The sequence below is a fragment of the Solanum pennellii genome, chromosome 12 (assembly GCF_001406875.1).
Source record: "Solanum pennellii chromosome 12, SPENNV200".
Lineage (NCBI taxonomy): Eukaryota > Viridiplantae > Streptophyta > Magnoliopsida > Solanales > Solanaceae > Solanum > Solanum pennellii.
In genome coordinates, this window is record NC_028648.1 from 3,643,104 (window position 1) to 3,670,928 (window position 27,825).

Genomic DNA, 27,825 nt, shown 5'->3' on the forward strand with positions numbered 1-27,825 from the left:
TATTATTATCCATAAATTTCCTTCTTTTTTTTCACTCGATTTCTGCTTTTGACTTCGAAAGTTAAAATTTTCCCCTTATTTTTTATATTTATTTTCGTCTCAATTAATCTGAATTTATGCCTATGCATATCATTTCCATCATAATTTTGGGTGGTTCTGAATTTCAAATTATACTAAGTTTTATAATATAGTGTTTGGTAGCTGTATAATCCCCTTTTCATATGATAAATAACTAATTTGTTTTTCCATAATGTATTTTAAGTAGGTAGTTGAAACTAAACATTTTATTTATTTATTGATTTTTCTTATCCGTAAGAATGACTAAATTGATGCTAACATATAATATTCTCCGATGAAAATCAGGAATTGATTCCTTCTATCAACACCATTTCAGTAAAATTTGTTTTGTCTAGTGTAATTTATATCTCCTATAATATCGTTTGTGATATACATAATGCATAAAAAAAATTTCGAGTTTCAAAATAAAAAGATATATGAGATTTGGTTTCAGCCTAAAAGTAGATTATAAACATACTGATTGGCCTTACATGTTTGGAAGAAGTGCACTCCATGTCGTATTTTATTATTCTGATTTTTCTAAAACACACGTTGTTATCACTCATCACCAATCCAACTGAATTAATTATGTCTAACAAAAAGTAGGTCTCTTTTTGTATAATTGAATAATACTATAGCCCAAGCTCATGACACGTATTTTCAGCTTTCGCTAGATCAAGAATACGTCCTTCGAGCTACACCAACATCAAATCCAAAACAGACATACCATATTTGATTATAAAGGTACGCGTTAAAATAGTATAAACCCAGAGTATGAAGAAAGTAGGATGTACGCAGACATTACTACCTTTGTAGGGTGGAGAGATTGTTTCGACCCTCGACTCGATATCTAACTTACCTGATGAAAGAAGATATCTCAAGATGTTCATGATATCATCTTCAATGATAAACCAACGTTGTCTAAAGAATTTCAAAATTAAATCCATGACAAGTATTGACAACTTCTAACTTAACTTAGCAAAAGTTACAACAAAGACAGATAACATATTTTAGCATCGGTTTATCGAGGCGAAACCACAAATTTGTACAGCAAGTAAAGAGAGTTATCTAGTTTTGAGATTCTGCTTCTTCCTTCCTCTCTATCAGTTTGATAAAATTGTAAACTATTGTCTTGCCTTCACTTGTGATGATGCTCTCCGGATGGAATTGTACCCCCTGAGAATTAACCAAGCAAGAAGCAAACGAGAGATCAAATTCAAGTCGAGTTAGTTCAAAGATACTCGATTTTGGGGCCAATATTTAAGTTACGAATTCTAACTTCAGACAAAATGTTTGAAGTTTCATATGGCTAAGTTTAGGCGTTTTTGCATGAAGTTTAAGGACTTTTGCATGTGGATGTGAAGTTCATGCACATATAACTAAAGTTCAACCATTTTTGCTTGAACTGTAACTTCAGACATTTTGATTGAAACGCAGCATGTCGAAAGTTGGTCCTAAGTGAGTAGATGTGTAAAAATTCTAAAAACTGGGTATGGATTAAATAGAATTGTCGAAAAAAGGTATCCCGTGAGATTTTTACAGTAGAAGTATACAATTTTCTTTCCAACAAGCATAATGTTGCGAATCCAGAGTTAAGTCTGAACAAACTTATTGATAACTTTCTTCCTTCATTAGTTCATATCACCATTAAGAAATTCTCTAAATATGAATCTCTCCACCAGGTCATAGATAGCGCAGAGCAATGAATCCATAGCGGAATGATAACAATGCTAACTTTGTTCATAAAGGATGGAGGTTTTTACCTGTATGTGTCTATAAACTTTGTGACGAGCAGCCATTACAAGACCATCTTCTGTCCATGCAGTTATCTCAAGGGCGTCTTTGGGGAAAGTTTCCTTGTCTATTACCAGGCTGTGGTATCTACCAGCTGTGAATGGGCTGAAATGAAAAAGGTATTATCAAAATGTCAACATAAATATGACTAAGCTTTTAGAAGACCACAGATTAAACAATCTGCAATGGATCTCTATAGTAGTTTTATATGTGCTCACTTATAGACGTGCTCCAACCAGACAATTCTGACATCCATAACATATTATTAGTCTTACCATGATAATTATAGGGTGATGAAGAGTTCTACCTACATTAAGATAGTGGTAGTGGCTCCGATATTTGCTAGACTTAATATATACAAGGTCAAAACAAAATTCAACTGAAGTAATTAAGTGGGTGGAAGTGAATGAGTAGTTGATGAGAAAAAAGAAATATTACAAGCATACAAGTGAGGGAAGATCCCAGCAAATTGGAACTGCGCATGACACTTGCATGATCAACATGCTTCCACATGTCCCAACACTTAAACTCTTTCATTTTTGTATTAGGTCAACATCAACTATTCTATAAAATGGACATGATTCTTTAGCTAAACATAGGCGGAGCTAGAGTTTTAGCTATGGGTTCGGCAAAACCCGCTAACTTTGGCCAAAATCATGGATTTGAATTAAGAAATCCCCTCCTCAAGATAGGAATTAAGTCTGTGTGCACTCTACCCTCCCCAGACGCAGCATGCTTATGGGACTACGCTGGTTAGTTGCTGTTGCACTAAGAAACCCATTCAACATGTATAAATAATTTATCAAGAATACAGTAAGTTAATCCTTTTCTAAAATCCAGAACACAAAATCAAAACTCTGGTCTACCTATCTTGCCACATATGTCAAAGATTTTTCGTCAATATTGCTTAAGACAAACACTAAATAGTAAACGCAGAAAAAACTTGCACTTATGTGAGACCATAACACTAAAGAGAGCAGGCATAGATACATGCTTAATTGAATGAACGAGCCTACACTGTAAACTACAAAAATTGCACCTCGACTTACGAAGAGTGTCAGCATCATTTAAATATGATAGCCTGCTTTCAAAAGTTTGACTTGGAATTAAAAAAGAAAGGAGGTGAATCAGGAAAGAAATGACCTAAGAGGCAATCTGGTCAAAAAGGAAAGAAGCTTTGGATAAATGCTAACCGAAATTGACATAATTAAGTTCAATCCCAAATCTGGAAGTATCTTCAAAATCTTCTCTTAGTAACAAAGAAAAACTATATCCAAGAAAAAGAAAAATCGCTAAAAGGAATGAAATTTCCAGCTCTTGTCAAAGCCGTCCCCCAAGGCCTCCAATCTTGGATCTAAAACCAGCTCCTTGAGTTCAACTACTCATCGTTCTGGAAGAAAAGCTATTTCTTCCTTAGGGACGCCTCTGAATCAGGCGATGATCAATAAAACAACACTAGTGTTGATTCTTCCATAAACCATAACTACCTCTCCCCTAGGCCTAAGCATCTATCCTACCAGCCAAATAGGTGTTGGGGGATCTTTCTTCACCAAGAAAGCTTGAGAAGATATGACAATGGTGCTATAAGATTCAATCAAGGCAGTCCTCTTGATTCTGAGGAATCTAATGATAATCAAGGGTCACTGCAGCAAGCTCAAGACTCCTCAAATCTGCCAGAAAACCAAGATTTGGGGGGGTGGGGTGGGGTTGAGGGCGATAAAGAAATGTAACTCATATTTATGAACAAATTTCATGGCTACTTCGGGCACCGACCACGTGATTCACAAGAACATCTTTGGAGCTGATTTTCAAGAAATTTATGGGAGAGGAAGTACCTGATTACACACCTCGGGATGGAGGTACATTTAAGCTGACACTTCAATTTTAGGAGGTTTACCCCAACAAGCCTTTAATGGTGCAGTTTATCTCCAGTAGCCTAAGTAACATTCCATTATCTTCCTCTCCCACTCTTCACATAGTCCTAGTCCATCGAAAAGGTAAAACTTTCAATTTTAAGCTTAGGTTGTTTATTTAGTTTCTCTTGGGAATTTTCTAGAAAGTGGTGCTAAGACTAGTAATATCAACAAGGGGTTATATCAATTCAGAGATTTTTTAAAATTAGCTATCATTAGAATTGCATTATGCACACCATGAGCTGAGAAGGAAGTTAGTTCCCTAGTCTTTTTGATATCCCACATGGGCCCAACATTCGGCATCACCTTCAGTACCCATTTTGAAATTCCTGGTAATGCACTCTCCCTCTGTATTATCCTATCCTGCCCTTCACCACCAGTAGGCCACTCATATATCCTGTGAAGATATTCCTCAATCTTCTATTATTCCTAATCCTTATTGCTAGTCTAAATTTTGTGCCATGCCGAGGGTCTATCGGGGACACCCTCTCTACCCCAGAAGCTAGGGTAAAGTCCCTGGACATCCAACCCTCCCCATACCCCACTTGTGGGATTACACTAGGTATGTTTTTGTTGAAATGTATTCTGGAACGACCAGAGTATTCTCAAAGTGGTTTTCTGGAGTTGAGTTGGAGAGAGACTAATTATGAACTTGCGGCTGTCAAGTTTGTTGAAGATATTGTGGGGTTCTTGAAGGTGGAAACTGTCGAACTGGAAGGGGTTGAATTACAGATATTGATATCGACAGCACAGAGGTTGTTACCCAGAGTGTACAAGGTGATGGAGTGGAGGAAACCATACCAAAAGCTGGTGGTGAAGTTACTAGTTCCAGTAAAGTGGATAAAGAAGAGCTTGAAGGTCCTGACACCAGATGACCAGATGAAAGAGGTCAAGAGTCTTGATATGAAGGATCCTAGTCAAGAGAACCAGAGACCATCAAACCTTGAAGCATTGTGCTTGATGAGCTTTCACATACTTGTGCAAACAAATGAGCTGTGAACTCTAACAAGCTACAAATTTGAGCAAGCAGAAGCTGACTACAAGGTTGAGCAGGTCGAGAAAATCTCAAAGGAAATCAACACAGAAGACAAATTATCGAAGACACAATTAAAAGGACAAGAAGAAATAACTGGAGGTTGGAAGATCGTGACGCAGAACTTGAAACCTGCAGTTTGGGCATTGAAATAGAATCGGAGAATGAAGTCCCAGAAATTTGACAATATAACGCAGTTATCACTGGAGTTTCTGCAGATTTACTGCTTTTGGCATCTCTGGTTGTTATCTATGTTTCAAGGAAAGCAAGAACTTTATTGAATTTCCTCCAGCGGGATGCTCAACCCAGTTATTGCTAGTGTTGAAGGAGCTCTCACAGAGAGACACTGAAACTTCCGATGTGAGGTTTAATCTTTGCACAAACCATTGGCATTGGATGGTCGCTCAAAAATTTAAAGCAAACCACCCGAGTATTTCTATACCAGACTGAAAATTTTGAGTTGAGACACTTCGCATACTACTGTCAATGCTCAAGTAGGACACCTTGAGAGAAACCCACCATTGAATCCATTCTAAAAGCTTGACTTTTGCTGGTCCAAACTCCAAAGAAAGAAGCATCAGAAGAGATTAGCCACATAAGCACACTGAAGATTGAACGGCTTGGGGTGTCGGTGAAATCATCAGATTTCTTATTGGCTATAATGGGAAAAATAGGAAAAACAGCACGATTGAAGCAGCAGCGTGAAACACTAATTAATCTTAAAGGCAAAGCACCACAGCCCCTTCCTGTTTAACCACCTACTCAGCCATCTATCTCTGAAGTCAGGCAGAGAAAGATGGTCATGAAGTCAAGAAGGTGGTGTTGACAACCCCAGTCACACAATCAAGCTGAATGTGAGATTGTGCTGCCATGTCATTGAGTATCTAATATACAGATTTTTGTTAGCCTAGCGGAAAGCCGGAAACACCTTCTTTGTTGTTTTGTAGTCTTTGAACTTCACCAAATCAAATTGTACAGGGTGATCTAGCACGGATCAAGTGCAAACAACTAATTTGCAATCCGCAGGAATGATCTTAACTTTCGATGGAAAAATTCACTTATGTTGATACAGAAATAATCTGAAAGACCAAATCGTAATTTGTTAAAACAAGTTTCTATCAATTATCAGATAGACAAGAGCTTACTTTGATAGCCCTGCAAATAAACCATCTTCCCCGCCTTCGTTATAATATACAGGGGAGCTTTTCCCGTGCATCACCCCATATGGAGATCGCACAATTTTTCCTGCAATGGGATAAATTCACATTAAGGAGGATTAAGTGTGATGAATACACAATTGAATAGTTGAATAAAAAGAATGAAGAAAGTAGAGCTTTTGGTCGTCAACTTAACAATACCCAAAACTTTACCTTTTCAACTGTTCTTTTGCACAACTCACTAGTTCTCTTTAAAGCATTATGATTTTTTACTAGTGTGCTATGTTTCTGCCTAGCTAGTCAGCAACAGAAAATTTATGCTCTGAACAGGTCCTCATTCAAGACACTAGAGGACTAATTTCAGTCTTAAAAGTGAACTTCCAGTAAATGAAGGTCTATATTGTGTTCAGTTCCTTTTCCATTTTTGGAAGGGGCATAAATATGTTTCCAAGAGACATCCTATTAGGAGTACAATGCAGAAGTCACAGAGGACTTCTTATTTTTGGTATAAAGAGGAAGGGGTAGAAGAAGCTGCACAAACTTTGGATTTTATAGGCTCTTGTAATCTATTAGCCTTTTTGTTTTTTTAACCAATTTTTGGAGGTCTCCAGCATATCCTTAATGCTGATGAATACAATATTATCTTTATCAAAAAGAAAAAGATAATTGTGATTTAAGAGGGAACAAATTGAAGGTGTTTGATTGACCTCTTTTCAGATTATTCATATATGGTAATTGCTACGAACAGGAGGGAACACTGAAATATCTAACAGTTTTTAATGGTTCAATTGGACAAAATGAATTTCAGATCATTTATTGACATTAAGTTCGTAAAAGAACCAAATTCTTGTTGGTGATTATTTATATTCAATTATTTTAATATAAATACTCACCAACAAGAATTTGGTTCTTTTTACAAACTTGATGTCAATAAATGCATCTGAAATTCATTTTGTCCAATTGAACCTTTAAAATCGTTACATATTTCAGTATTCCCTCCTGTCCGTAGCCATTACCATACATGAATAATCTGAAAAGAGGTCAATCAAACACCTTCAATTTGTTCCCTCTTAAATCACAGAACCTTTAACAAGTTTTCTTTTTTTTTAAAAAAAAGAAGATAATTTTGTATTCATCAACATTAAGGATATGCTGGAGACCTCCAAAAATTGGTTTTCAACAAGAGACGAAACAAAAAGGCTAATAGATTACAAAGAGCCTATAAAGTCCAAAATTTGTGCAGCTTCTTCCATCCCTTCCTCTTTACACCAAAAATAAGAAGTAGGAGTACTCCTAATAGGATGTCTATTGCCACTCCCTTTCCTTTTATCTCCTTCCAAGATTGTCCTTTTGATCATATGGAACTGCTGCATTGTACTCCTAATAGGATGTATCTTAATGCTTATATTTTAAAATTAAGAAGTTGTTGGATCCACTAGGTGATATATATCCTATAACACATATCCATATAAACCTTCCATGATAAGTGTATGTTATAACCATGCCATCAAGAAGCTAAGTTGCTCGGACACAGGTGCGGGTGTCCGATACGGATGTTGATCTAGAGGTCGGATTCTCTGTGACCTAAATTAAAATTCGGGGATATGGAATCATGTGTAGATACGGATGGGGGAATTCAACTAAAAGTAGAGTTATAAACCTAAATTATGAGAGATTATGTTGAAAACTCGAGGACAAAATAATGATCAAGAGGACAATCTTGGAAAGAGATAAAAGGAAAGGGGTGGCAATAGAAATTTGTATATACAAGGTATTTCATTTTCTTCAATTTCATTGTATTATGACGATTAAACACTAGATTTTTGGAGCAAATGCATATCCTGTGGGAATTATGGTAGATTGTACCAAAAGTTGCATATATTGCTTCAATCTAAAACAAGCATTTGGTTTTAACTACTACTATGCCTCAATCTCAAGCTAATTGAGGTAGGCAATATAATTGTTCATTATCTACTTCGCTCCATTTGAAATGTACTTTGTACCGTGAGTTCATCATAAATTAACTAGTCACTAGTTTTACACTAGTTGTTATCCTATCGCAACACTCTTCCCTTATCCGGGTTTGGGAATGGCAATATGAGCAAACTCATATACGCGATGATGTGTGTGTCCTTTGACATGGATGAATCCTTGTTTATAATTATACCTTTAGCGAATACCCTTGTTGATTGAAAAGAAAAAAAATATGTTATTTGCTACTCCATACTTATGCTATTCGTCTCTTCTTCTTTTTGGATAAGTAAAGGTAATCCTAAGGTAAGTATTACTAAAACTGGCACCAAGACAGATCCGTGTGTGTAAGAATATCTACTCATGTAATTTATTTTGGTGTTAGTTCCATAATCACCATCTATCATTATTATTTTGAATAATTTTTAAGACAATTATTGTTCTTGTTTCTTTATTTGTATAATCAACTATTTGGGTGTAAAACAAGAAAGCCTGAAAAAAGAATTCAATTAAAATGTCCTCCTTCCTATAAGTTGCACAATTTTACACTCATTGAAAAAGAAAAGGACAAAAACTCATTTAAGATGCGGGTTCTATTTATAGTACCATTTAAAATCTTTTAATCTAGATTCGATTATACAGATATATAAGAAATAGTATAAATGAACAAACACCTAAAACCAAACAAAGATGCGTTAAATAGCATAACCTTATCTATTAGAGTCATAATCTATCTTTGAGGAGGAGAACTGCTACAATAACATCAAGGTTACTATTTTCTTTTAGGTGCTTTCAAGTATAAATAATGCCAACATTACTATAAAAGTTCAAAATATAAGAAATGAAAAGAGAAACATACATATCTGACGATTTACATAAGCATCTACCATTCTTCACAATGTATATTTTTTTTCATAACCACCATTCTTCACAATGTACATTTTCTTGACAACCACCATTCTTCACAATATTTTTTTTATAACCACCATTCTTCAAAATGTCTATATATATATATATATATATATAATTCACGTGACAATAAACTTTTCTGGGATAAAATCCTGGCGACGTCTGATAATGCAGAGGGCCAATGAGGTACCTACCATGTCCCACTACCACAGGTACCTGGTAATTCTATCCACCAAGCCTTAAAAAGATAAAAAGAAATGACCCAATTTTTTAAAGAACTTGAAAAGCTATTTTCTTTTTATTTTCAAATTTAAGAGAAGCAAATTCATAAGATAGGACAAACTAATTGAGAAACAAAAGCACCAAATATAGTTGATTCAAAAACAAACCTCCAAAAGCCTCTCCCATGCATTGCAAACCCATACAAACACCAAATAACGGAATTGTTGGTCCAAGTTCCAGTACAGTTTGCAATGATATGCCTGAATCTTGAGGTGTACCTATTCCCAGAATAAAATAAGATTGAAAGTACTGATCTTTCCATACATTCTATATATGTGAAACTGGTAACTTGATATATTTGGGTGAGTCTTCCTACCTGGTCCAGGTGATATTAGTATTCCCCTTGGATTTTTCCTACAAAATATTTTTTTGAAAAAACAACATAGTATTAACTTAATCAGGTCTGCGGAGTAAAATAAAGAACACTAATTGTTTGCCAGGTCTAAACAAAAACACAAAATCCCCTTAAATTTTCAACCAATAAAAAAATCATATTATCTTTGCAATTAAATTTACTTTATAGTCTTTATCTCATAATGATTCACCAATATCAATAAACATTTTATTCACAGATCAGTTCCCCTCTAAATCATATGAAACTAACCTGATGAAGAAAAAAATGGATCTTTTGACTTAGAAATGGACCTAGTATGGTGCACATGCATCTCATCTATGAAAAAGTTAGCAAATCATCTGTCCTTTTTTCTTTTCTTATCTATAATGTTAATTAAAAGAGAGGAGGCTGTTGGTGTAATTCAACTAGGGAGCTGCTTATCACCACTCTAACTAACGAGTAAAGAAAAACGAGCTAAAAATAAGCATTTGATTAATGAGTAATCTTTTTTCCTGTATACTTCCACTCTCAAACCATTGCATTATATTATTATAATTATTTTTCACTATCTTCTGTTAGATTTACTAAAATAAGATTATGCACCCAAGAAATTACAGCTCATCAGAATTGATAATTATGCAGTTATCATCCAGACATACAATTTCTAACACACTCAATGTGCAACCTCAAATTTTCAGTTCTGCGGCAGTCTCCATCTCTACCAATAGATTTATTCAATTTGAATGTAATCATGGCAGCGAATTCAGAAAATACAAAAGACCAATCAAAATTAGAGAACGAGTGTGCAGCCTTTTTGATGAAATAAGAAGGATATCATTAACAAAAAAACATCAAGAAGAGCAAGCATTACAAAGAGGTTATCATCTCTCAGGAAGCAACAAAGCTATCACCCCTGTCACGTATCCAACCTTAATCTAACGATCATGAGTTAACTAGATAAGATAGAAGTGCTGAAACCAAAGGTATCAAAATATAAATTTTATAGAATTCAAGTCTAACATAAAGGTGGATGATCCCCATACCAGCATGGTGAAGTTGAATTTGTTACTATACTACAACAGCTGGACCAAAAAAAAATTCTATAAACAATAACTAACTTTGTAACTTACTTCTTCAGCTCATCCACAGTGAGCTCGTCGTTTCGATAAACCTCAAAACTGCATCCAAGCTCTCCCATATACTACGGGGAAAACAAGAGTAAGTTAAGAAACACCTTAAATACAATTGTCCGCAATTATCAATATTCCAAAATCAATATCAAACTCCAACTTCAATAGACTTCAAACTATTAACAAAAATGAAGCGACAAACTAAGAAAGTAATTGGTTTTCTAACTTATTCAGCAGATGCAATAATTCTATTTCTAAAATCAGTTCAATTCTCAAGCTTCGAAATACTTCAAAATCACAAAACTCAAAGCAGAATAGTCAAGAAAAACTAAGTTAATTCGGTACATTTCTCAATAACAACATACGCAGCGTAATCCCACAAGAGATAGAAGTTTTTTCGGATACACCCTCACCTATTCTGTACATTTCTCAATGTTATACATTTTGAAGATTCATTATAATTCCATGAATAAAACAAAACGAATAAAAGGAATACTAAAACAACAATCTCCACATTTCTCTATATTCAAAATTCAATTCTCTGATTCAAACTTCGAAAAACTGAGCATACCTGACAGAGATTATAAGTGAAGCTATCATAATTATCAATAACAATAATCGGACTCTTATTCCGTTTAACATCATCCGATAACTCAACACAAGTAGCTGAACTGTTCTGCGATACAGCAAGCGGCTTCACCTCGAGCCGCTTTGTGCTTCTCATTCGGAGAAACGAGCCTCCGGAGCCGGAGAGAATTGGAAAATCTAGGGTTTTTTGGGGCGAGTGAAATGTGTTTTTGCCATTGATATGAATGATGGCGGATTGTGAAGAGGCATGAGGGGTAACAATTCCGGCCATGAGAGATTGTGGAGAGAATGAAATGTCCTCGTTTGAGGCTGTGATCGGACGCCGTCGATCTACAACAGCGGTGGCGGTGACGGTGGCGACGGCGGTAGCGGTGAAGTGAGGTGGAAGTGTTTTTAGAAGACAGCGGGAGAGTGTTTATCTAACGCACAACCAAAATTAGAAAATCTGATTATTTTAATTTTTTTTCTAAAAATAAACAGTAATTTCAATACTTCACATTTTACAGAAATAGTAAAATTTTAAAATTAAATAATATTTTTATATATTTTATAAAAATTCATTTTTTTCTTACTTTATTAAACAGCTGTAATAATAATAATAATGCTTGACCTAAATTTTAGGAATTTCCTTTCAAAATTGTTTTAATTATTCACACAAATTATTTATTTAATCATTTATTTCAAAAAAAAAACTTAGAATAACTAATGCACAACATTTAGGAATGTAGTTGAATATTAAAGGCATTCGACAATGAAAAATAATTTTTTTATGTAAACATATTATTTATTCAAATTAATTTAATACTTATTAATTTAAAGGATGTTTTCAGATCAATGAATGTTAATTTTGGTTACATCAATATCATTGTATCTTACTGACTTATGTATTATATTTATTGAATTCACATAAAAAAAATATTATACATAAATTATAATAAATGCATCAAAGTCATATATATTTACCAAATTATGTATCATATTTATCAAATTCATATAATAAATAATTTTACTAAATATAAATATAATGTATGCATATTTTCATTGTAATATATTTTTTTTGTTAAATGATTCATTGTAAAATAAATTCAAGGATTCATTTTAGAGATAATATAATGTTCATTGTTTTTTAATAATGAAATATTATTCATTGTATCTGTACGAAAAACATTCAATGTATGATGACGAGAGAATAACTTATACGAGGAATATAAGAAAAAAATTAAAATCATAATCAAAATTAATTTCTCATTTAAAAGGTATCACAAATTCAATAATGATATATCAAATACGTAAAATATTATGTGAGTACAAACAAAATCATTCTCATGCACTAAAAAGGATTTACATTCATGGCAACATCGAAATTTTTAAATGCAATAAGAAAAGTTAGAGATAAACTAGATTTAAATGTTAACAAAAAACAAAACACAATAAAATCATATTTCACTAAATTGTCTTAGATATGCTTGTATTTTTAAAGAACTGTTACTTTATAATATTAATGAAACGATATATTTATATAAAAGTCTTTTGAAAATATATTATTCTATTATCTTATCGAAATATGTAATTTTTTTCATTAACTCAAATCAAAACTAGAAAAAAATATCATCTTAAAGAAATTATTAATTTGTTAACTATAAATTTAGTGAGGTTTTTTTATATATTATGTCAATGTTAAATCATGTCTCATCAAAACAAAAGTCTACCAATTGATATATATTAGTAGAAATTTAAGTTTTCACATTAGATAGACAATATCTATTTTACTCACTAATTAATATATCATTAGTTGATTAATCAATTTTACTATTTTGTTCTTTGTTTACATCAATGTACATAAAATTAATAAATTAGAAAAATTTACATATAATATAAAAAAGCTAATATGAAAGTTGTTCAAACTTCCAAAGGTTATATTAATTTTAGTAAAATAGGAAAAAATCAATTAATTCTTTTCTAGTTGAGTAGTTATATTGTATTTATTGGGATATAGATGTTAAATGCTTTTACCAATATGGAAAGGGAGCTTAATTATTTCCATTAATTAGATATATAATTTATAGGTGTTTTTATAAAGATAACAAGACAAATTTATTGTTATCTTTATCTTTTGTATTTATTTTTTTTTTGTATTTTTTGGCCTTAATTTTCTAATTCTTATCGATAATATTCATCAATAATTGTTAATCTAATAAACAGTTTTGCTATAATCATTAATTGTGAATTTACTTAGTTTTATATATTTGGAGTGATAAACTTATAGATTTTGACATTACTTAAATAAGACTTTTATAATCGATTATTGTGTAATTTATCTTGTTTATGTATAAAGAAATATGTATATTTAGACAAATTTTAAAAGTATGTTACACTTATTATAAATTATAAAATACATAAATAATTAAATGACGTAACAATTAATATAAGTAATTGATTATCATTCCAACTAATGTGTACTTGCCTTTGTTTATGTATAAAAAAGAAATGTGTGTATATTTAGACAAATTTTAAAAGTATATTATGCTCAATTGCTTCTAATAATACATAAATAATTAAATGATGCATTGATGTAACAATTATAATATAAATAATTGACTATCATTCCAACCAATGAATTAAGAAGAAAAAATTGGTAATGACAAGGACATCTCACAAAAGTTATATAAATTACAACATGATTAAGAAAATATCATCTAAGTTAGTTGAGATAAATTAATAACCAATGATTTTAGAAGTGCACCACAAAGACAAATGACTAATAAAATTTACATTGAAATAGTCCTCTAATAGTGGACTTAGTCTTGTTTAAGGTGATCATCTAATTATGATTACCATTAAGAAATCATAATTATGTTAGTTAAGAAAAGAAAACTGCCCAACTAGTGGGCTAGGTGGAAAGGTAGGCAAGGTGGGGAGGAAGTAGTTCGTGGATTGATCGGTTCAGTTCGATTTAATTTTGAAATTTATTGATTATATTTATCAATTATTAATAGTTAGCGATTTGATTGTATTTTTGGGAAAAAAGATAAAGATATCTTTGAACTATCGTATATGCTCTAGTTTTTGGACGGCAAGGGCCTCAATGTCCCTAAAGTATAACAAAGGGTATCTGCATACCATTTACGATAATTTGGGGATAAATTTATTCATTTTTCCTATATTTTTAATGACAAGGAAATCCGTAGTCGTTACCATTTGGGTGCGCACAGGGTAAAACCTTCACTCCCAGAGGCGAAGCCACCTTGTACCAAGAATGTTCATCCAAACTCCCATTCGGTGGAAAAATTATATTATTTTATATAGTTGAAGTAAATTTTTTATGTATATAGTAGATGTCGAACCCCTTCAGCTATTTCGTGTGTCTATTTCTACAGATATTGAATCCCCTTATTGAAATTCCTGACTCTGCCACTATCCGCTCTTATACAATAACTCGCAAAACACATAAGAGAGGTAACTCGCACAAGGCAAGCTAGATCCAGAAGATAAACCCCTTGTTTTCGCTGGCAAGAGATTTCAAACATGACACCTCCACAAGTCCAAACCACTAGGCCACCCGAAAGGTCTTCGAGGTCTGATTATTAGTTATCAGTTTAACCGTTAACTGATTTTAGGTGTACGCACTCCGATTCTTTAGATCCCCCTAGTTGGGACTTGGGAGGGGTGTTGGGGGTGGGGTGGGGGGCTCCAAAGAGTATATAAATGTATAGTATTCTATTTCAAGAAAAAGTTGAAATCTTCTCCCTCCTTAAATTTCATTCTTTTCTTTGAACTCACGAACATGTCACCACATCTTTCTCCGTTTTCATCGCATTCTTTTCTTTAAAAAATCCATTTTTTAAAATCACTAAATACATATTCATAGATCCCAAAAAATGACAAATCAAACAAGCATGAAAAACCCCCTCACTTCAGTTTTTTCTTCTTCACTTTATATGAAAAGACTCAATTTTTTTACCCTTACAATCTAAATCTTTTTGCATATCTAGTTTGGTGATCCAATACCCTTTTGGCTTTTAGTTTTTTTTTTCAATTTTTTCTTGTTCACTTTGTATTAAAGACTCCAATTTTCTTGTTCACTTTGTATTAAAGACTCATTTTTTATCCGTGTAATATGAATCTTTTTGCATTTTTGGTTTGGTGATTCAATACCCTTTTGGCTTATTTTATTTTATTTTTCCAAATTTTTCTAGTTCACTATGTATCAAGACTCATTTTTTATCCTTGTAATATGAAGTTTTTTGCTGATTTAGTTTGGTGATCCAATACCCTTTTGGATTTTTGTTTCATCAATTCTTTTTCTTGTTCACTTTGTATCAAGACTCTTTCTTTTTTTAATCATTATAATATGAATCTTTTTGCATATCTTGTTTGGTGATTTAATACCATTTTGGTTTATGTTTCAATTTTTTCTTGTTCACTTTGTATCAAGAGTTTATTTGCATATGTTGTTTAATTTATCCAGTATCCTTTTGTCTTCTGGTTTATATTTATGCTTTTCATGAGGCTATTTCATCATTACTCCATTTTAATTTTTTTGTTTTGACTTTCTATCAAGACTTAATTTTTATCCTAATGATCTGAATCTGTTTTTGCATAATCTTGTCTGATGTTCCAATACCCTTTTGGCTTTTGTTTCATCTTTATGCTTTGATGAGGCTATTTCGACGATGTACGAGGATTTCTATCCTCTGTTTGCTTGCTATTTCAGTATTCACTCCTGTTTTCTTGCTTTCATTTAGGCTCAAAAACCTTAACACTGATGGTATAATATTTTACTTCTTATTGTTACTTTTCGATCTTCGAGGTCTTAGTTTAATCTGACTATTGTTTCTGTATTCAATTTGTGTGCAGCATCTAAAGACTTTGTTGAAGACTTATCGATTCTTGTAAGTTTTTGGCTTGTTTAGTTCAATGTGTTTTATATTGTTTCTACTTAAGATTTGTTGACTATTGTTGTTGTTCCTGCTCATTCAAGCAACTTATAAAGAAAGAAAGAAAGAACATAAGCTTTTGTATAGTTTAAGTTTATTATGCATCTTTGACACCACATCATTGAAAGAAGAACAAAAAAAAGCTTTTGTATAGTTAAGTTCATTTATTTATCTTTGGCACCATATATTGGAAACATCAAGGTGAGATAGGTAATTTTCTTTCCCTATGTTGCCCGGACTCTTCAAAACATGTAGAATCTTCCAAAAGTAGTGTATGTTCGGAGAATCTAACACGTGTTACGTTTCCCTCATTTCCCTGATCCTGTGAAAAGAAAACAACAAAGGAGGGGATTTCTAATTCTTCAATTTATTCCTTAGCCCAAACACTGTTTTTTTCTACTTCATTTTGCATAATTGTCTTATTAGTGTTATCATACTAAACAAAGAGAAACAAGTATCTGACTGTCATTTTTATTTTTGGGGGTTTCGGATTCTTGTCTTCAGAAGCATAGAATAGACGCTCAGGCGAATAGTGCAGTTCAACAGGTGATATAAAATTTTGGATAAGCCTGCTTACTTCCTGGAAAGTCATACGTGATCGTGACCTATGTTTGTTAATGTTGGTATGTTGTTTCTTTAGGAAGAAGTTGAAGGCCTAAAAGGACCACACCTGGTTGTATATAGAGATGGAGATCATGGCTCTTTAGTCAGCTTGGATGAGAATGATAGGCGTCACAAAGCAGAGGATGTTAACTTATTACAAAGCAATGGTACTATACTGCTTTATGTAGGCATTTGGACAAACATTTGGTTGGAACTTTAAAAAAAGTCTTTGATGTTGAAGTTGGAAAATAATGTTGTGTTTGACATGTATTTCACTTGAAAAAGAAGTTGAAGTTTTGTGAGTGGAAAAAAAAATTCACAACTGAAAAAGAGGTCAAAACCAGTTTTTCATACTTGAAAACTCATGTTCAGAAAGTAACCAAAAAAATGTTCCAATATATAACCAAACAATGTTTAAAAATTATTTTGGAGAAAATCTCTATGTCCAAACGGCTCCTAAAGGCTCTTTTACCTCTTCTTTCCTTCACTGCTGTCAAGTTGTAATACGAGTGCAGCATTTAATTCTTCTCTCGAATACAGGGACCTCATATGGTGGAGAAGAAAAAAATCAACGAAATCTATCTGAGCAGAAAGTGTCCCCATCTAGAGAAAAGGTATTATTCTGTATAGTGTGTCATCGTAGCTGAAGATAGAGGAGGTTATAATCTCTTATCTAGTGAGGTTGTTTGATTTTGATCGCTTAGTACTATACAAGAGAGGCACTCGTGTTATTTGTCTCCAGAATTTGTGACTTATGGACTTACTATAACTTCTATTTGGCTACACAGAATGGATGAAATTCAAATTTAGTAGCATGTACTGTTGGTAAATTTTAGAGTTAGTTAGACATATGGTGTTCCCCGTTTCCTTCTATTTAAATTGTCAAGTTGTTGCTTTGACTGTGGTGATCATCTTGTTGATGCGTGGTGACGAAAATAAGAGATGTTCTCATATTTGTCATTTCTCGATCTAGAATGAGATGAGTTTTCTAACTTCAGTTCTAGTTGCAATATCAACATTTGAATGTACAATTTAGGGGCTTTAACTGAAGTTCATGATAATATCAAGGATGCCATGTCGATTTTTCACTTTTTCAACATGGTTGCCTGTAGCAATTTGCAAAAAGTTAAAATGTTAGATTTGGTATTCCAGTCCGGGGATCTAAAATACTTGTTTGATTCTTTCTTTCCTTATAGATATCTTCATCTGTATACATTTCACTTTGTCACGTGCAACTAGAAAGTCAATTATGTTATATTGTTCATAGCAAGTACATGCTTATTTTGAGTTTGGAGTCTGCTGATTTCGGCTAGGGTTGTGAGAAGTCCAAACCAGAAGGGGTTCAACATAGTCGGAGCATACAGTCACATCTGCGAAGGCCATTAGATGAGAAGGTAAAAGAGATGAAAGATAAGGTGATAAGGGCCAAAGCGTACTTGAGTTTTGCACCACCAGATAGCAACTCTCATTTTGTGAAAGAGATAAAGCTACGAATTAAAGAGCTAGAACGAGCAATGGGTGACGTTACTAAAGATTCTGGTTTGTCAAGGAGGTGAGGTCATTTTTCTTTACCACCTCTCCCCCTCACACACACAACAATACACCTAACAGGCTATAACATGCTTCTTCATTTTTTTAAATATAAAATTTAATCAGTGCAATTTACAGAACCTGGCTCATCTGATGTGTCAGTTGCTACTCAGAAGCATAGAATCTGTTTTGGCTGAGTAGTGGATTTGTCATGTTATGATCTGTTCTCTATGTTGCTCGGACTCTCATGTCGATAGGTGTGTGTTGGATCCTTCAAAAGTAGTGCATTTTGGTGGATAAGTCAGAGGTGCAACAACATTTTTGGAAAGTCCAAGCAACATAGTTTGTACTTACTGAGACTGCTCTACTCTTAGACAGATGATAATCTATTTAGAGTAAAACTGGCATATTAAGTCTGTTACTGTCTTTAAAGAGACAAGAATACTCACTTGATGTTGACCTGAGGTTATTCAAAACGAAGAGCACTATACTCCCGCTATGTGCGGCTCCAGGGAAAGCCAGACCATAAGGGTCTTTTGTATGCCGTCTTACCCTGCATTTCTGCAAGAGGTTGTTTCCACAGCTTGAACCCGTGACCTCCCGGTCACATGTCAACAACTTTACAAGTTACGCCAAGGCTCATGATAATTGTTTAAAATAGGAAACTGAATGCTGTTTTTAAATAGTTAATATGTTGTATGTATAATCTAAGAGCAGCTTGTTTTCTAGGGCCACACAAAAGATGAAAGCCATGGATGGGACCCTGCTGAAAGCAAGCAGAATATACCCTGATTGCTCAGCTATGGTGAATACACTACGTGCCATGATGTATAATGCTGAAGAACAACTTCGATCACAAAGGGATCGAACTTCCTTCCTCGTACAGCTCGCTGCAAGAACTACACCAAAAGGCCTTCATTGCCTTTCCATGCGGTTGACCACAGAATATTTTGATCTGCAGCCTGAGGAGCGGGAGTTTCCTAACCAACACAAACTGCAGGATCCCAATCTCTATCACTTTGCTGTTTTCTCAGACAATGTTTTGGCATGTTCTGTGGTTGTCAATTCAACTGTTTCAACCGCTAAGGTATGCGATCTGTGTGTTTTCTCATTTGGGATCAAATACGTATTCCTCCATGTGCTTTACGTCCTTAATGCTACGTTCATACACCAAGGGTTCAAGAAGCAACTAAATCTAGGTGGTTCTGAAGGAGATACTAATCAAATCCCTTAACCGAGAGATAGATTCTGACTTCTGCCATCTTGAAACTCGATAAGCAGCAGAATGTTGAAGACTAAGCATACTGATTATTTGATTTTATGATATATCCAACATTAATTTTAGGACAACTGGACAAAATGGATGGCCTGCAGAGGAAAACACTTGTTTTTCATGTTTAGTTAACAATATTCATCTTCATTTTCTTAACGGAGCTGTAGGAAAGAATCTTTGGCCTGATTTTGAAAGTGACTAATTCTTGTTCATGTACAAAGATAACTTACTATTAGGAAATAAGTTGATATTATTCGGGCGTCCTCAAATCTGCAAATACATTTTTAAAACTATTTGCTAGCAATACTTCAGTTTCATCAGCTTATATGCAATAGGGATAAGGTAAGCAGAGAAATTTTGACTAGTTTTCTTGGTACATGCATAGCAAATAGTAACTGCTAATTTGAAATTTTGGATTTGAAAACTAAATCATCACATATATGTCTTAATTGAAGGTAAATGTTTATGTACTTGGCAGGATCCAGAGAAAATTGTCTTTCATATAGTGACTGATTCTCTCAACCTGCCAGCGATGTCGATGTGGTTCTTGATGAATCCTCCTGGAAAAGCTACCATTCAAATCCAGAGCATAGACGGTTTTGAATTGTTATCAATCAAATACAATGAGGATCAGCAGAAACAAAAAGGCCTCGATCCAAGATATGTTTCTGCGCTGAATCACTTACGTTTTTATCTTCCTGATATTTTTCCTTCTGTGAACAAGATTGTGTTCCTCGACCATGATGTGGTTGTGCGAAAAGATCTAACCAGACTTTGGCACATCAACATTAAGGGCAAAGTGAATGGTGCAGTTGAGACTTGTGTGGAAGGTGAGCCTTCATTCCGCCGAATGGATATGTTCATCAATTTCACAGACCCCTCGGTGGCAACAAGGTTCGATGCAAACACATGCACTTGGGCATATGGGATGAATGTATTTGATCTGCAGGAGTGGAGGAAGCGAAACTTAACTGCTCTCTATCACAAGTACTTGGAGCTGGTATAAGTTATACTCTGTTGTTTGCAAATCTTGCTTTTTGAAACCATTAATGATTTTTTAGTAGTTCTATGAGTTTGGTTGACTCTAGGTGATATTATTCTTCCCTTCTGCCAGTATCTTGGTTAGTCGAGGTGCGCACAAGTTGACTAGACACCAGTGTCATAAAAAACAAAAAAGAAGAAGAGATTGATATTAGATAGAATGGACAACCATGTCATGGGGCTAATCCATTAGACACTTATAGTTGTTTTTATTATACTCTTCTCCTTTTATCTTCATTGCTAGAAACACTCGGTGTATGTTAAATTTTCGTTGATGCAGGGAAGTAAGAGACGATTAGTGAAAGCTGGTAGTTTACCACTTGGTTGGATGACATTTTACAAACACACTCATGCTCTGGACAGGACATGGCATCTTCTCGGGTTGGGGTATGACTCGGGTGTCACACGAGCACAAATCGAGCAGGCAGCTGTGATTCATTATGATGGAGTTATGAAACCATGGTTAGACATTGGTATCCAAAAGTACAAGTCCTATTGGAACAGACATGTTAGCTATGAACATCCATATCTGCAACAATGTAATTTACATGAGTAGTAGTTTGATCCAAGGAGGTGTAAGCACCACTTATGTTCACCTTTATGTGGCCTTTGAAGTTACAGGTTCAAACTATGAAATGACAACCTCTTGTACAAATGCAAGGTTGGACTACATTACATAGTCTAGATCGTTACAGGATACGCACATAGCAGAAACTTAGTACATCGAGCTTCCCTTTTTAGTGTTGGAACCACTGACATTCTTACTTAATTCTTTCCATATTCTTCATTGTAAAGTTCAAATTCTTGGGATGTCATTGTTACAAATTAGTGAATGAGATAAAGACCTACTGTTGTAAACTATATTATTATTTGTTATATGCATCTTCCACCCTTTGAGAATATTATTATTTTTAAAAAAATTGTAACTTACTAATTTAGTTGAATGAAATGCCAATTTCATATAACAGGTCAATCTATTATCAACATGACAATCTATACCTTTTATGATCACCAAAACAATCTCCAAAGAGTGAAATTTGCCTATGCGGGAGAACGAGTTTTTAGTGCCTTCAAATATGTCCAGATACATAGATATCGGATACATAAGGTTAAAATTAAGTATTTTTTTTTTATCTACATTTTATACAAGTGAATTCATATGTAGTTGAGATACATAACAAATCTCGCTCGCCACTCTCCCGTGTATTTGGTATCTCAACTACATGTGAATCACACAAGATACTTACAAGTATATGTATAGAGTGTGATTCATATGTATCTGGGATACATACAAATCTCGTTTGCCTCCCTCCTCAATCTCGCTTGCTTCTCTCCCTGTTTTTGCGTATTTTATAGCAAAATTACATGTATCGAAGTATATTTTCTTCAATATGTAACATAAAGTTCTTAATTAATAGTAAAGTATATCATAATTTTTCCTATAGAATTTCACCTAGTTATAATAAGAGTGTTTCAGATGTAAGACCCAAATCTCAAAGTCCATTAAAACCAAATCAAGTCATACTTTTGGGCCTTACATCCTATTTTATAACATAAAGTATTTATAGAAAATGTTATTCAACTTTTTCCTTAATATAAGTATAATAATTTATTTTATGAACGCCACATAATTTTATAATATTTTATAGGAAAATTCAGATTTTAATATTGCATGCACTATTATATGTGTGTAGGTATATTTGGATTTATCTCTTAACTCCTTTGTACTATAGAAGATTATAGGAATGCAAATTAATTTTGATTGTCATGATCAATGAAATATTTGCTAAATTAATGTGAATTTATTTACTATATGAATAAATAAGAAATTTGTTAGCAATATATCACTATTTTAATAATTATGTATGTATTAATTGCATTAAAATATATTCATACAGTTATCTCTCTTTGTCATACGTTGCAATCCAACTTTAACATTTCATGGCTCAATAATTAAATAATTATTTTACTTATTTGGTCACTAGAAATGTCATTAACTTATATAGTATAGTAGTATTTTTAAGAAGAAGAAAAAAATTATCTCCAAAAGAATATTATTTTTTCTTTTAAAAAATTGTGACTTAAGTAAGAAAATAAAAATATTGCAATTCTAAGGTGACAAAAACAGATAGGTTGATATTGTAAGAATTTTTTTAAGAAGAATATTATTTAGAAAAAATGATAAAATTAATGAATGCATAATTGTAGTTTGAGAAAACACATAACCTATTAATGAAATAAATTTTGAAATAAAATAAATATGCGAGATCAAAAAATTAAACTGACATAAAATTATATATCATACACTTAAAAAAAAAATTCTCAAAGATAAATCACAATGAACTTTATATAATAGTGAGATGATCTTTTAGTCTTGATTTTTACTACTTGCAAACTAGGATTCTAATAAATTAGTGTGTCATTCATTCGCTAAGAATAAGAAGCAAATTAAATATTGGATTATGAATATATTACAACATTAACAATGATTATTTTCACAATTGATATCAATATTTGAACTTCTAAATTAAGTTACTTTATTACCTTATCAATGTTAAGTTTTGGTTATAATACTCATAAAAATCTTATTAAAAAAATATTTGTCATTACAAGAAAATAAGTAAGAACTTCATTATTGTTCTAGAAATCATTCTATTCTTTCTTTTAAAAAAAATATATTTTTCATTGTACCGAACACACTTAAGTAATTACTTATTTTATGCATATATAAATTTTTGATTGCCAAATGATAAATCGTTTATATTTATGAAAACATTATACCACTATATACTAAAACAATATTTACACATATATGTATAAAGTGTACTATTTACGCATTGGTGAAAAAAGATTCATTTTTCTAAGAAAGTTATTAACTGATTAAATTACTTAATTATGATAATTTACACACATAAATTATACTTGGGTATGAAGAAGTAATTATCTTTCAAATGAAAAACATGTATAGTTAATTAGAGTAGAGTAATTTACACACTTAAATATGAATCCTTATACAAATAAGTAATTTATGTTTCATCAAATTCAAATAAAAATGAAAAATATACAGCACAAGTTTTGTTTTAGTTGGAAATATAATTGACTGCAGTCAAATAACATTAGATCATTTCATTGTGACTTGTTACAACTCTAATAGCAACTCAGACTCATACTTTGTTCATTGGATGAATGTACTGCATATATTAAGATTCACCATAGTCTGTGCATATAATCAATTAACACACAAAACTCAGTATGTATACAAAATAACTCAAACGTACATGTCGATCACAGATTTCCTGATCTCATTAAGACTGGGTTGAGCCCCCTGCAACTTGAAAATGTTGTCGATAACAGCCACTTCTGTTGCTGTTGTGTCTGACCCACAAAACGCTGCCCAGTCGTTGACAATCATACCAGCAGCTATCACTTCACTACCGCGGTTCACAGTTCCTGCCTTCACAGGAATACCAAGGAGATCTGCAAGCTCCGTCATCTCTTCAATAGATGCATGAGGATGTACCTGAGTCCAACAAAACAACACGCCCACGCCCATAACACGCCAGCTTTAACTTGCCATATATATATTTAGCATGGTTAATTCACAAATCGAGATTAATTAACAGCAACATTGCTTATTCATAACATGTTAATTTAACGGCACAATACATAAATATGCCCTTTAACTTGGCTTCAAATCACATTTATGCCTTTCAACTTTGGGTGTGCACAAATAGACACTTAAACTTGTATAAAGTTGAACAAATAGACACACATGTCCTACATGTTATCCTACATGTCATTTTTTGTCCTACGTGGTGTCCTACATATATTTTGCCATGAGTTTATTTATTTAAAAGTTGGATAGTTAAAGTGTCTGTTTGTGCATTATGAAAGTTGGAGGTCAAAGTTAAAATTTGAAGCCAAGTTTAGGGTCCAATATATGTATTATGCCTAATTTAACACATGTATACGTTGGACACTATGCGAGCAAGTTTGCCTTCAATCACATTCACCATTTACCCTGTATTTTTATTAAGAGTGAATACTTACCAAGCCTCCCAAGTTTGAGAAAACACAATAGCTTCCAACAAGAATATTATCTGCTATTGTATGCCGGAGAACTTCCACACCAAGAACATCAGCAATCATCTCTTCAGTTTCCTGATAGAACTAACATCTCTCAATCTTAGGTGATGGTATTAATCTTTTTTAGATGAGTAGACTCACAAGTCAAGATCCATGACAACAATAATAGGAGTCTAATTTCAACGTAAACAATAGGCGTATAACAAATAAATGTAAATCTACATATAGTAGAAGTTAAAAAAACAAACAAAAATTACCATCTTCTGGAACAAAGTTCAGCATAATCTATAGCAACTCTAAAGAAAAGCATAACACAAGCAGGCACAGAAACAACCCTGCTGACATTGTAGAGTTCTACAACTTGTAAAGACACTCTACTTTTAAGTAACCGTGTTAACCCCGAGGGCAATGGTCTGAAACTTGATGGATAAAGGGCCTGCCCGTCTACCCTTGAAGATTTGAATAACAAGTTTTTTGTTCGTGACAGGGTTCAACCTATGACACACGCCTCACATCATGTGCTGCAATCTTACTTTAAACAAAATCCAACAGTGAGATAGTAAACATCCCTTATCCTATTGGACATATCTGGACGTTGAAACAAAATACTAATGCTATCATACATGACAAAGATTTACTTTTAAACTCAAAGAGTTGTTGGGTTTTCTAATATAAAATAAAAACTGCAGATGAATTATGTGCACGCAATAATATACTACAATTGCCGTGATTAAAGTCGAGATAGAGATCTACAGAAATTGCATTCCAATAGCCAACAGATAATTTACCTTGTCAAGATCTACATGTGCAAGAGAATCATAATCATTGCATGCAATGCAGTTTCCGAGGGCAGATAACCGCTCTTCAATGCGATGAACCACTACTCTGTCCGGGAGACTATTCCTCAAGTGCCAAAGTTCTTCCAGCACAAACAGAAAAAAGTTATTTATGCATGCATACTTGTCCAGTTACACACATATCTACAACATGATATCATCATATATTAGTATTACCTTGATCTGTAGTAGTGTGAGGCAAAAGAAGCCCATTTTTGTTTCCTGTACAAAAATCAAGACTCAGTTAACATGTTAAAGTTTCCGTAGTTTAGAGTGTTTGTCAAGTACCAGCACAGAGTCTTCCAATTATCCTTGTTCCTCCAATGGAAGTTTTGATCACTGGAAAATTTTCAGGTAACGCATCCTCAAACACGCTGCACAACATAAAATTTTCACTCAGCTAATAACCTATTAAGACATTGGGTCGAATTTATCACAATCTCATACCTGTAGAAGTTTTCAGAAGCCCCGATAGCAACCAAAGAGTAGGTATTGGTTAGCTTTGAAAAAACACCAACTTCACATGAATTCTCAAATTGAAGCCCTGCAATAGAAAGTCATTAGAAAAATCACCTATGCATCCAATTTGACAATGAATGAAGTAATCACTCACTTATAGCCATTGCAAGTGAGTGCTAAGTGCTTGAAAGATCTGTAAAAGCCAAAATCATTCACACATGTTAACACAAACCATAATGAACCATACAATAAACAATCATATAATCAAACAATTCCAACAGATAATAGTAAAGAATGAAAACAAAAACATGTTAAAGAAATCATATTTTAAACAAGAAATTAGGGTTCCACGCGCTTACCGAGTTTTGCCCTTCTTTTTTGTGGAAGTTTAGGTGAAATATATATAATTAGAGTTGGACTTTAGATTTGGGCCTCACACTTTTATTTACTATTTTATTACTAGTGTCTTTTATTTACTATTATTATTATATATATATACTAATGAAATTTTATCACACTTAATATTTATATCATATATTTCAAAATTATTTAATTAGATACACAAATTTTTTAAATGTGATATTGGTCATGTTGTCCTTTCTTGATAGTTGCTTGACATATTCGTTAGTTACGTAACAATTTTCAACTTTGTTTATAGAGATCATGATGACTTTCATAGCCCACAACAGTGGCGGAGCGGTTCATTCGGTGAAAAATTATATTATTTTTATAGAGTTAAAATAATTTTTTAGGTATATATATTAAATGTCGAATTTTTTTTTTTGCTATTTTATATGTCTATTCTTCAGATTTTAAATCTCCTTATTAAAAATTCTGATTCCGCCTCTGGCCCATAAAATATTTATGTTTTTCTAAACATCATAATAGCCTCGACGGTCCAAACAAGCTTTTGTGCTAGCTAATTATTGTTTTATATGAAATATTTGAAGAGACGTTGACAAGGCCTTGTCGGTCAATGACTTATTTTTAAATCGAGATATATTTATTTATTTTTTTAATTGTGTAGTGGCTATTGTTCGTCATTAACAAGTAGTCTAGCAAGATCGACTCAGACCTAAGTTATGGCATTAGGTGTCAATTACACTCCTTGAGTTTTGAATGTAACATCTATCTAGCTCCTCAATATTGATTGCCTCTCTTTTTCTATTTTTGTGTATCTCTTAACAAAAATACATTAATTAATTGTATATTCTGGTATATATGATATGGAAAACTTGGTAAAAGTTTCTCTGTCCTTGTGAAACCCTAATTTCTGTGTAAAAAATATGATTTTGTTTCATTCTTTTAATATTATCTGGTATATAGTATTTATTGTCTTGTGATTTTTTTGTGTCACCTTGTAAGTATTAATTTGTGCCAATTAAACAAATAAGTATGTAGACTACTTCTTTTTAATTACTAATATATTCATTTTGAAGTAGTAAGTTGTTATTATTATTTTTACTTATGCTTTGAAAATCATCCAGTAATAAAGTAAATTAGTACCACAAATCATCCAGTAAAGTAAATATATATATATATTCTACCATTCTCATATCACATATTACTTTTTACTTTTTTTTTTAATTAGACAAAAAAAAATTAAAAATCAATAGAATATTTAAGAAGATGCATGGGTGTTAAGACCACCTTTTGATCAATGAAGAAAGTCTAAAATTAAAAGATATCTATTCATCTTTTAACAGAAATAAAAAAAAATAAGCGATTTTTATTTATTTATCACGACATCTCCGAAAGTGAAATATACTTTTTTTATTAAGAAATGTGAATAAACATATAACTTCCGATTAACATGGTTTTTTTGTTAGGTCGTGGAGCCTGATTAATATATATAACTGTTTATGCGGTTTAACCTAAATTTTAGACTATAC

The 27,825-nt window shown here is 32.8% G+C and overlaps 3 protein-coding genes across 6 annotated transcripts; 1 reads left to right on the plus strand and 2 right to left on the minus strand.

Annotated features, from left to right (window-relative positions):
• Nucleotides 1–788: 788 nt before the first annotated feature.
• LOC107005227 (anthranilate synthase beta subunit 2, chloroplastic-like) lies at nucleotides 789–11,582 on the minus strand. Its single transcript, XM_015203763.2, has 7 exons — nucleotides 11,152–11,582; nucleotides 10,581–10,651; nucleotides 9,433–9,470; nucleotides 9,224–9,334; nucleotides 5,943–6,042; nucleotides 1,821–1,956; nucleotides 789–1,233 (listed from the first exon to the last, which is right to left on the minus strand). Exons 1-7 carry the CDS (start codon nucleotides 11,437–11,439, stop codon nucleotides 1,126–1,128), a joined length of 852 nt encoding a protein of 283 aa, XP_015059249.1. The 5' UTR covers nucleotides 11,440–11,582; the 3' UTR covers nucleotides 789–1,125.
• A 3,330-nt stretch (nucleotides 11,583–14,912) lies between these two features.
• On the plus strand, nucleotides 14,913–21,454 carry LOC107005549 (probable galacturonosyltransferase 6). Of its 3 annotated transcripts, none has more exons than XM_015204174.2 (9): nucleotides 14,913–15,936; nucleotides 16,026–16,060; nucleotides 16,610–16,651; nucleotides 16,746–16,875; nucleotides 17,249–17,322; nucleotides 18,022–18,260; nucleotides 18,968–19,325; nucleotides 19,990–20,511; nucleotides 20,833–21,454. In XM_015204174.2, the coding sequence occupies exons 1-9, from the start codon at nucleotides 15,825–15,827 to the stop codon at nucleotides 21,106–21,108; spliced, it is 1,788 nt and encodes a 595-aa protein (XP_015059660.1). In that variant the 5' UTR covers nucleotides 14,913–15,824; the 3' UTR covers nucleotides 21,109–21,454. The 3 variants fall into 3 exon arrangements, with proteins under 3 accessions (XP_015059660.1, XP_027769090.1, XP_027769091.1); XM_027913289.1 differs by having other exon boundaries at nucleotides 18,028–18,260; XM_027913290.1 differs by lacking the exon at nucleotides 16,610–16,651.
• A 2,171-nt stretch (nucleotides 21,455–23,625) lies between these two features.
• LOC107005419 (eukaryotic translation initiation factor 6-2-like) lies at nucleotides 23,626–26,409 on the minus strand. Of its 2 annotated transcripts, none has more exons than XM_015204010.2 (8): nucleotides 26,293–26,409; nucleotides 26,088–26,126; nucleotides 25,922–26,018; nucleotides 25,763–25,848; nucleotides 25,652–25,696; nucleotides 25,427–25,557; nucleotides 24,603–24,722; nucleotides 23,626–24,072 (listed from the first exon to the last, which is right to left on the minus strand). In XM_015204010.2, the coding sequence occupies exons 2-8, from the start codon at nucleotides 26,095–26,097 to the stop codon at nucleotides 23,821–23,823; spliced, it is 741 nt and encodes a 246-aa protein (XP_015059496.1). In that variant the 5' UTR covers nucleotides 26,098–26,126; nucleotides 26,293–26,409; the 3' UTR covers nucleotides 23,626–23,820. The 2 variants fall into 2 exon arrangements, with proteins under 2 accessions (XP_015059496.1, XP_015059497.1); XM_015204011.2 differs by having other exon boundaries at nucleotides 24,603–24,713; nucleotides 26,293–26,407.
• Nucleotides 26,410–27,825: the final 1,416 nt, after the last annotated feature.

What these genes read in the sequence shown, in the direction of transcription:
- LOC107005227 (XM_015203763.2), bottom strand. Translation starts at nt 11,439, where the DNA reads ATGGCCGGAATTGTTACCCCTCATGCCTCTTCACAATCCGCCATCATT. An exon ending in TCACTTATAATCTCTGTCAG is followed by an intron (nt 10,652 to 11,151) that starts GTATGCTCAGTT and finishes TTTTCCCCGTAG; the next exon opens with TATATGGGAGAGCTTGGATG. An exon ending in ACTAATATCACCTGGACCAG is followed by an intron (nt 9,335 to 9,432) that starts GTAGGAAGACTC and finishes TTCTGGGAATAG; the next exon opens with GTACACCTCAAGATTCAGGC.
- LOC107005549 (XM_015204174.2), top strand. Translation starts at nt 15,825, where the DNA reads ATGAGGCTATTTCGACGATGTACGAGGATTTCTATCCTCTGTTTGCTT. An exon ending in TAACTTATTACAAAGCAATG is followed by an intron (nt 16,876 to 17,248) that starts GTACTATACTGC and finishes TCTCGAATACAG; the next exon opens with GGACCTCATATGGTGGAGAA. An exon ending in CAACTGTTTCAACCGCTAAG is followed by an intron (nt 19,326 to 19,989) that starts GTATGCGATCTG and finishes TGTACTTGGCAG; the next exon opens with GATCCAGAGAAAATTGTCTT.
- LOC107005419 (XM_015204010.2), bottom strand. An exon ending in GCTTCTGAAAACTTCTACAG is followed by an intron (nt 25,849 to 25,921) that starts GTATGAGATTGT and finishes TATGTTGTGCAG; the next exon opens with CGTGTTTGAGGATGCGTTAC. An exon ending in TCTCAAACTTGGGAGGCTTG is followed by an intron (nt 24,073 to 24,602) that starts GTAAGTATTCAC and finishes TGTTGGACTCAG; the next exon opens with GTACATCCTCATGCATCTAT.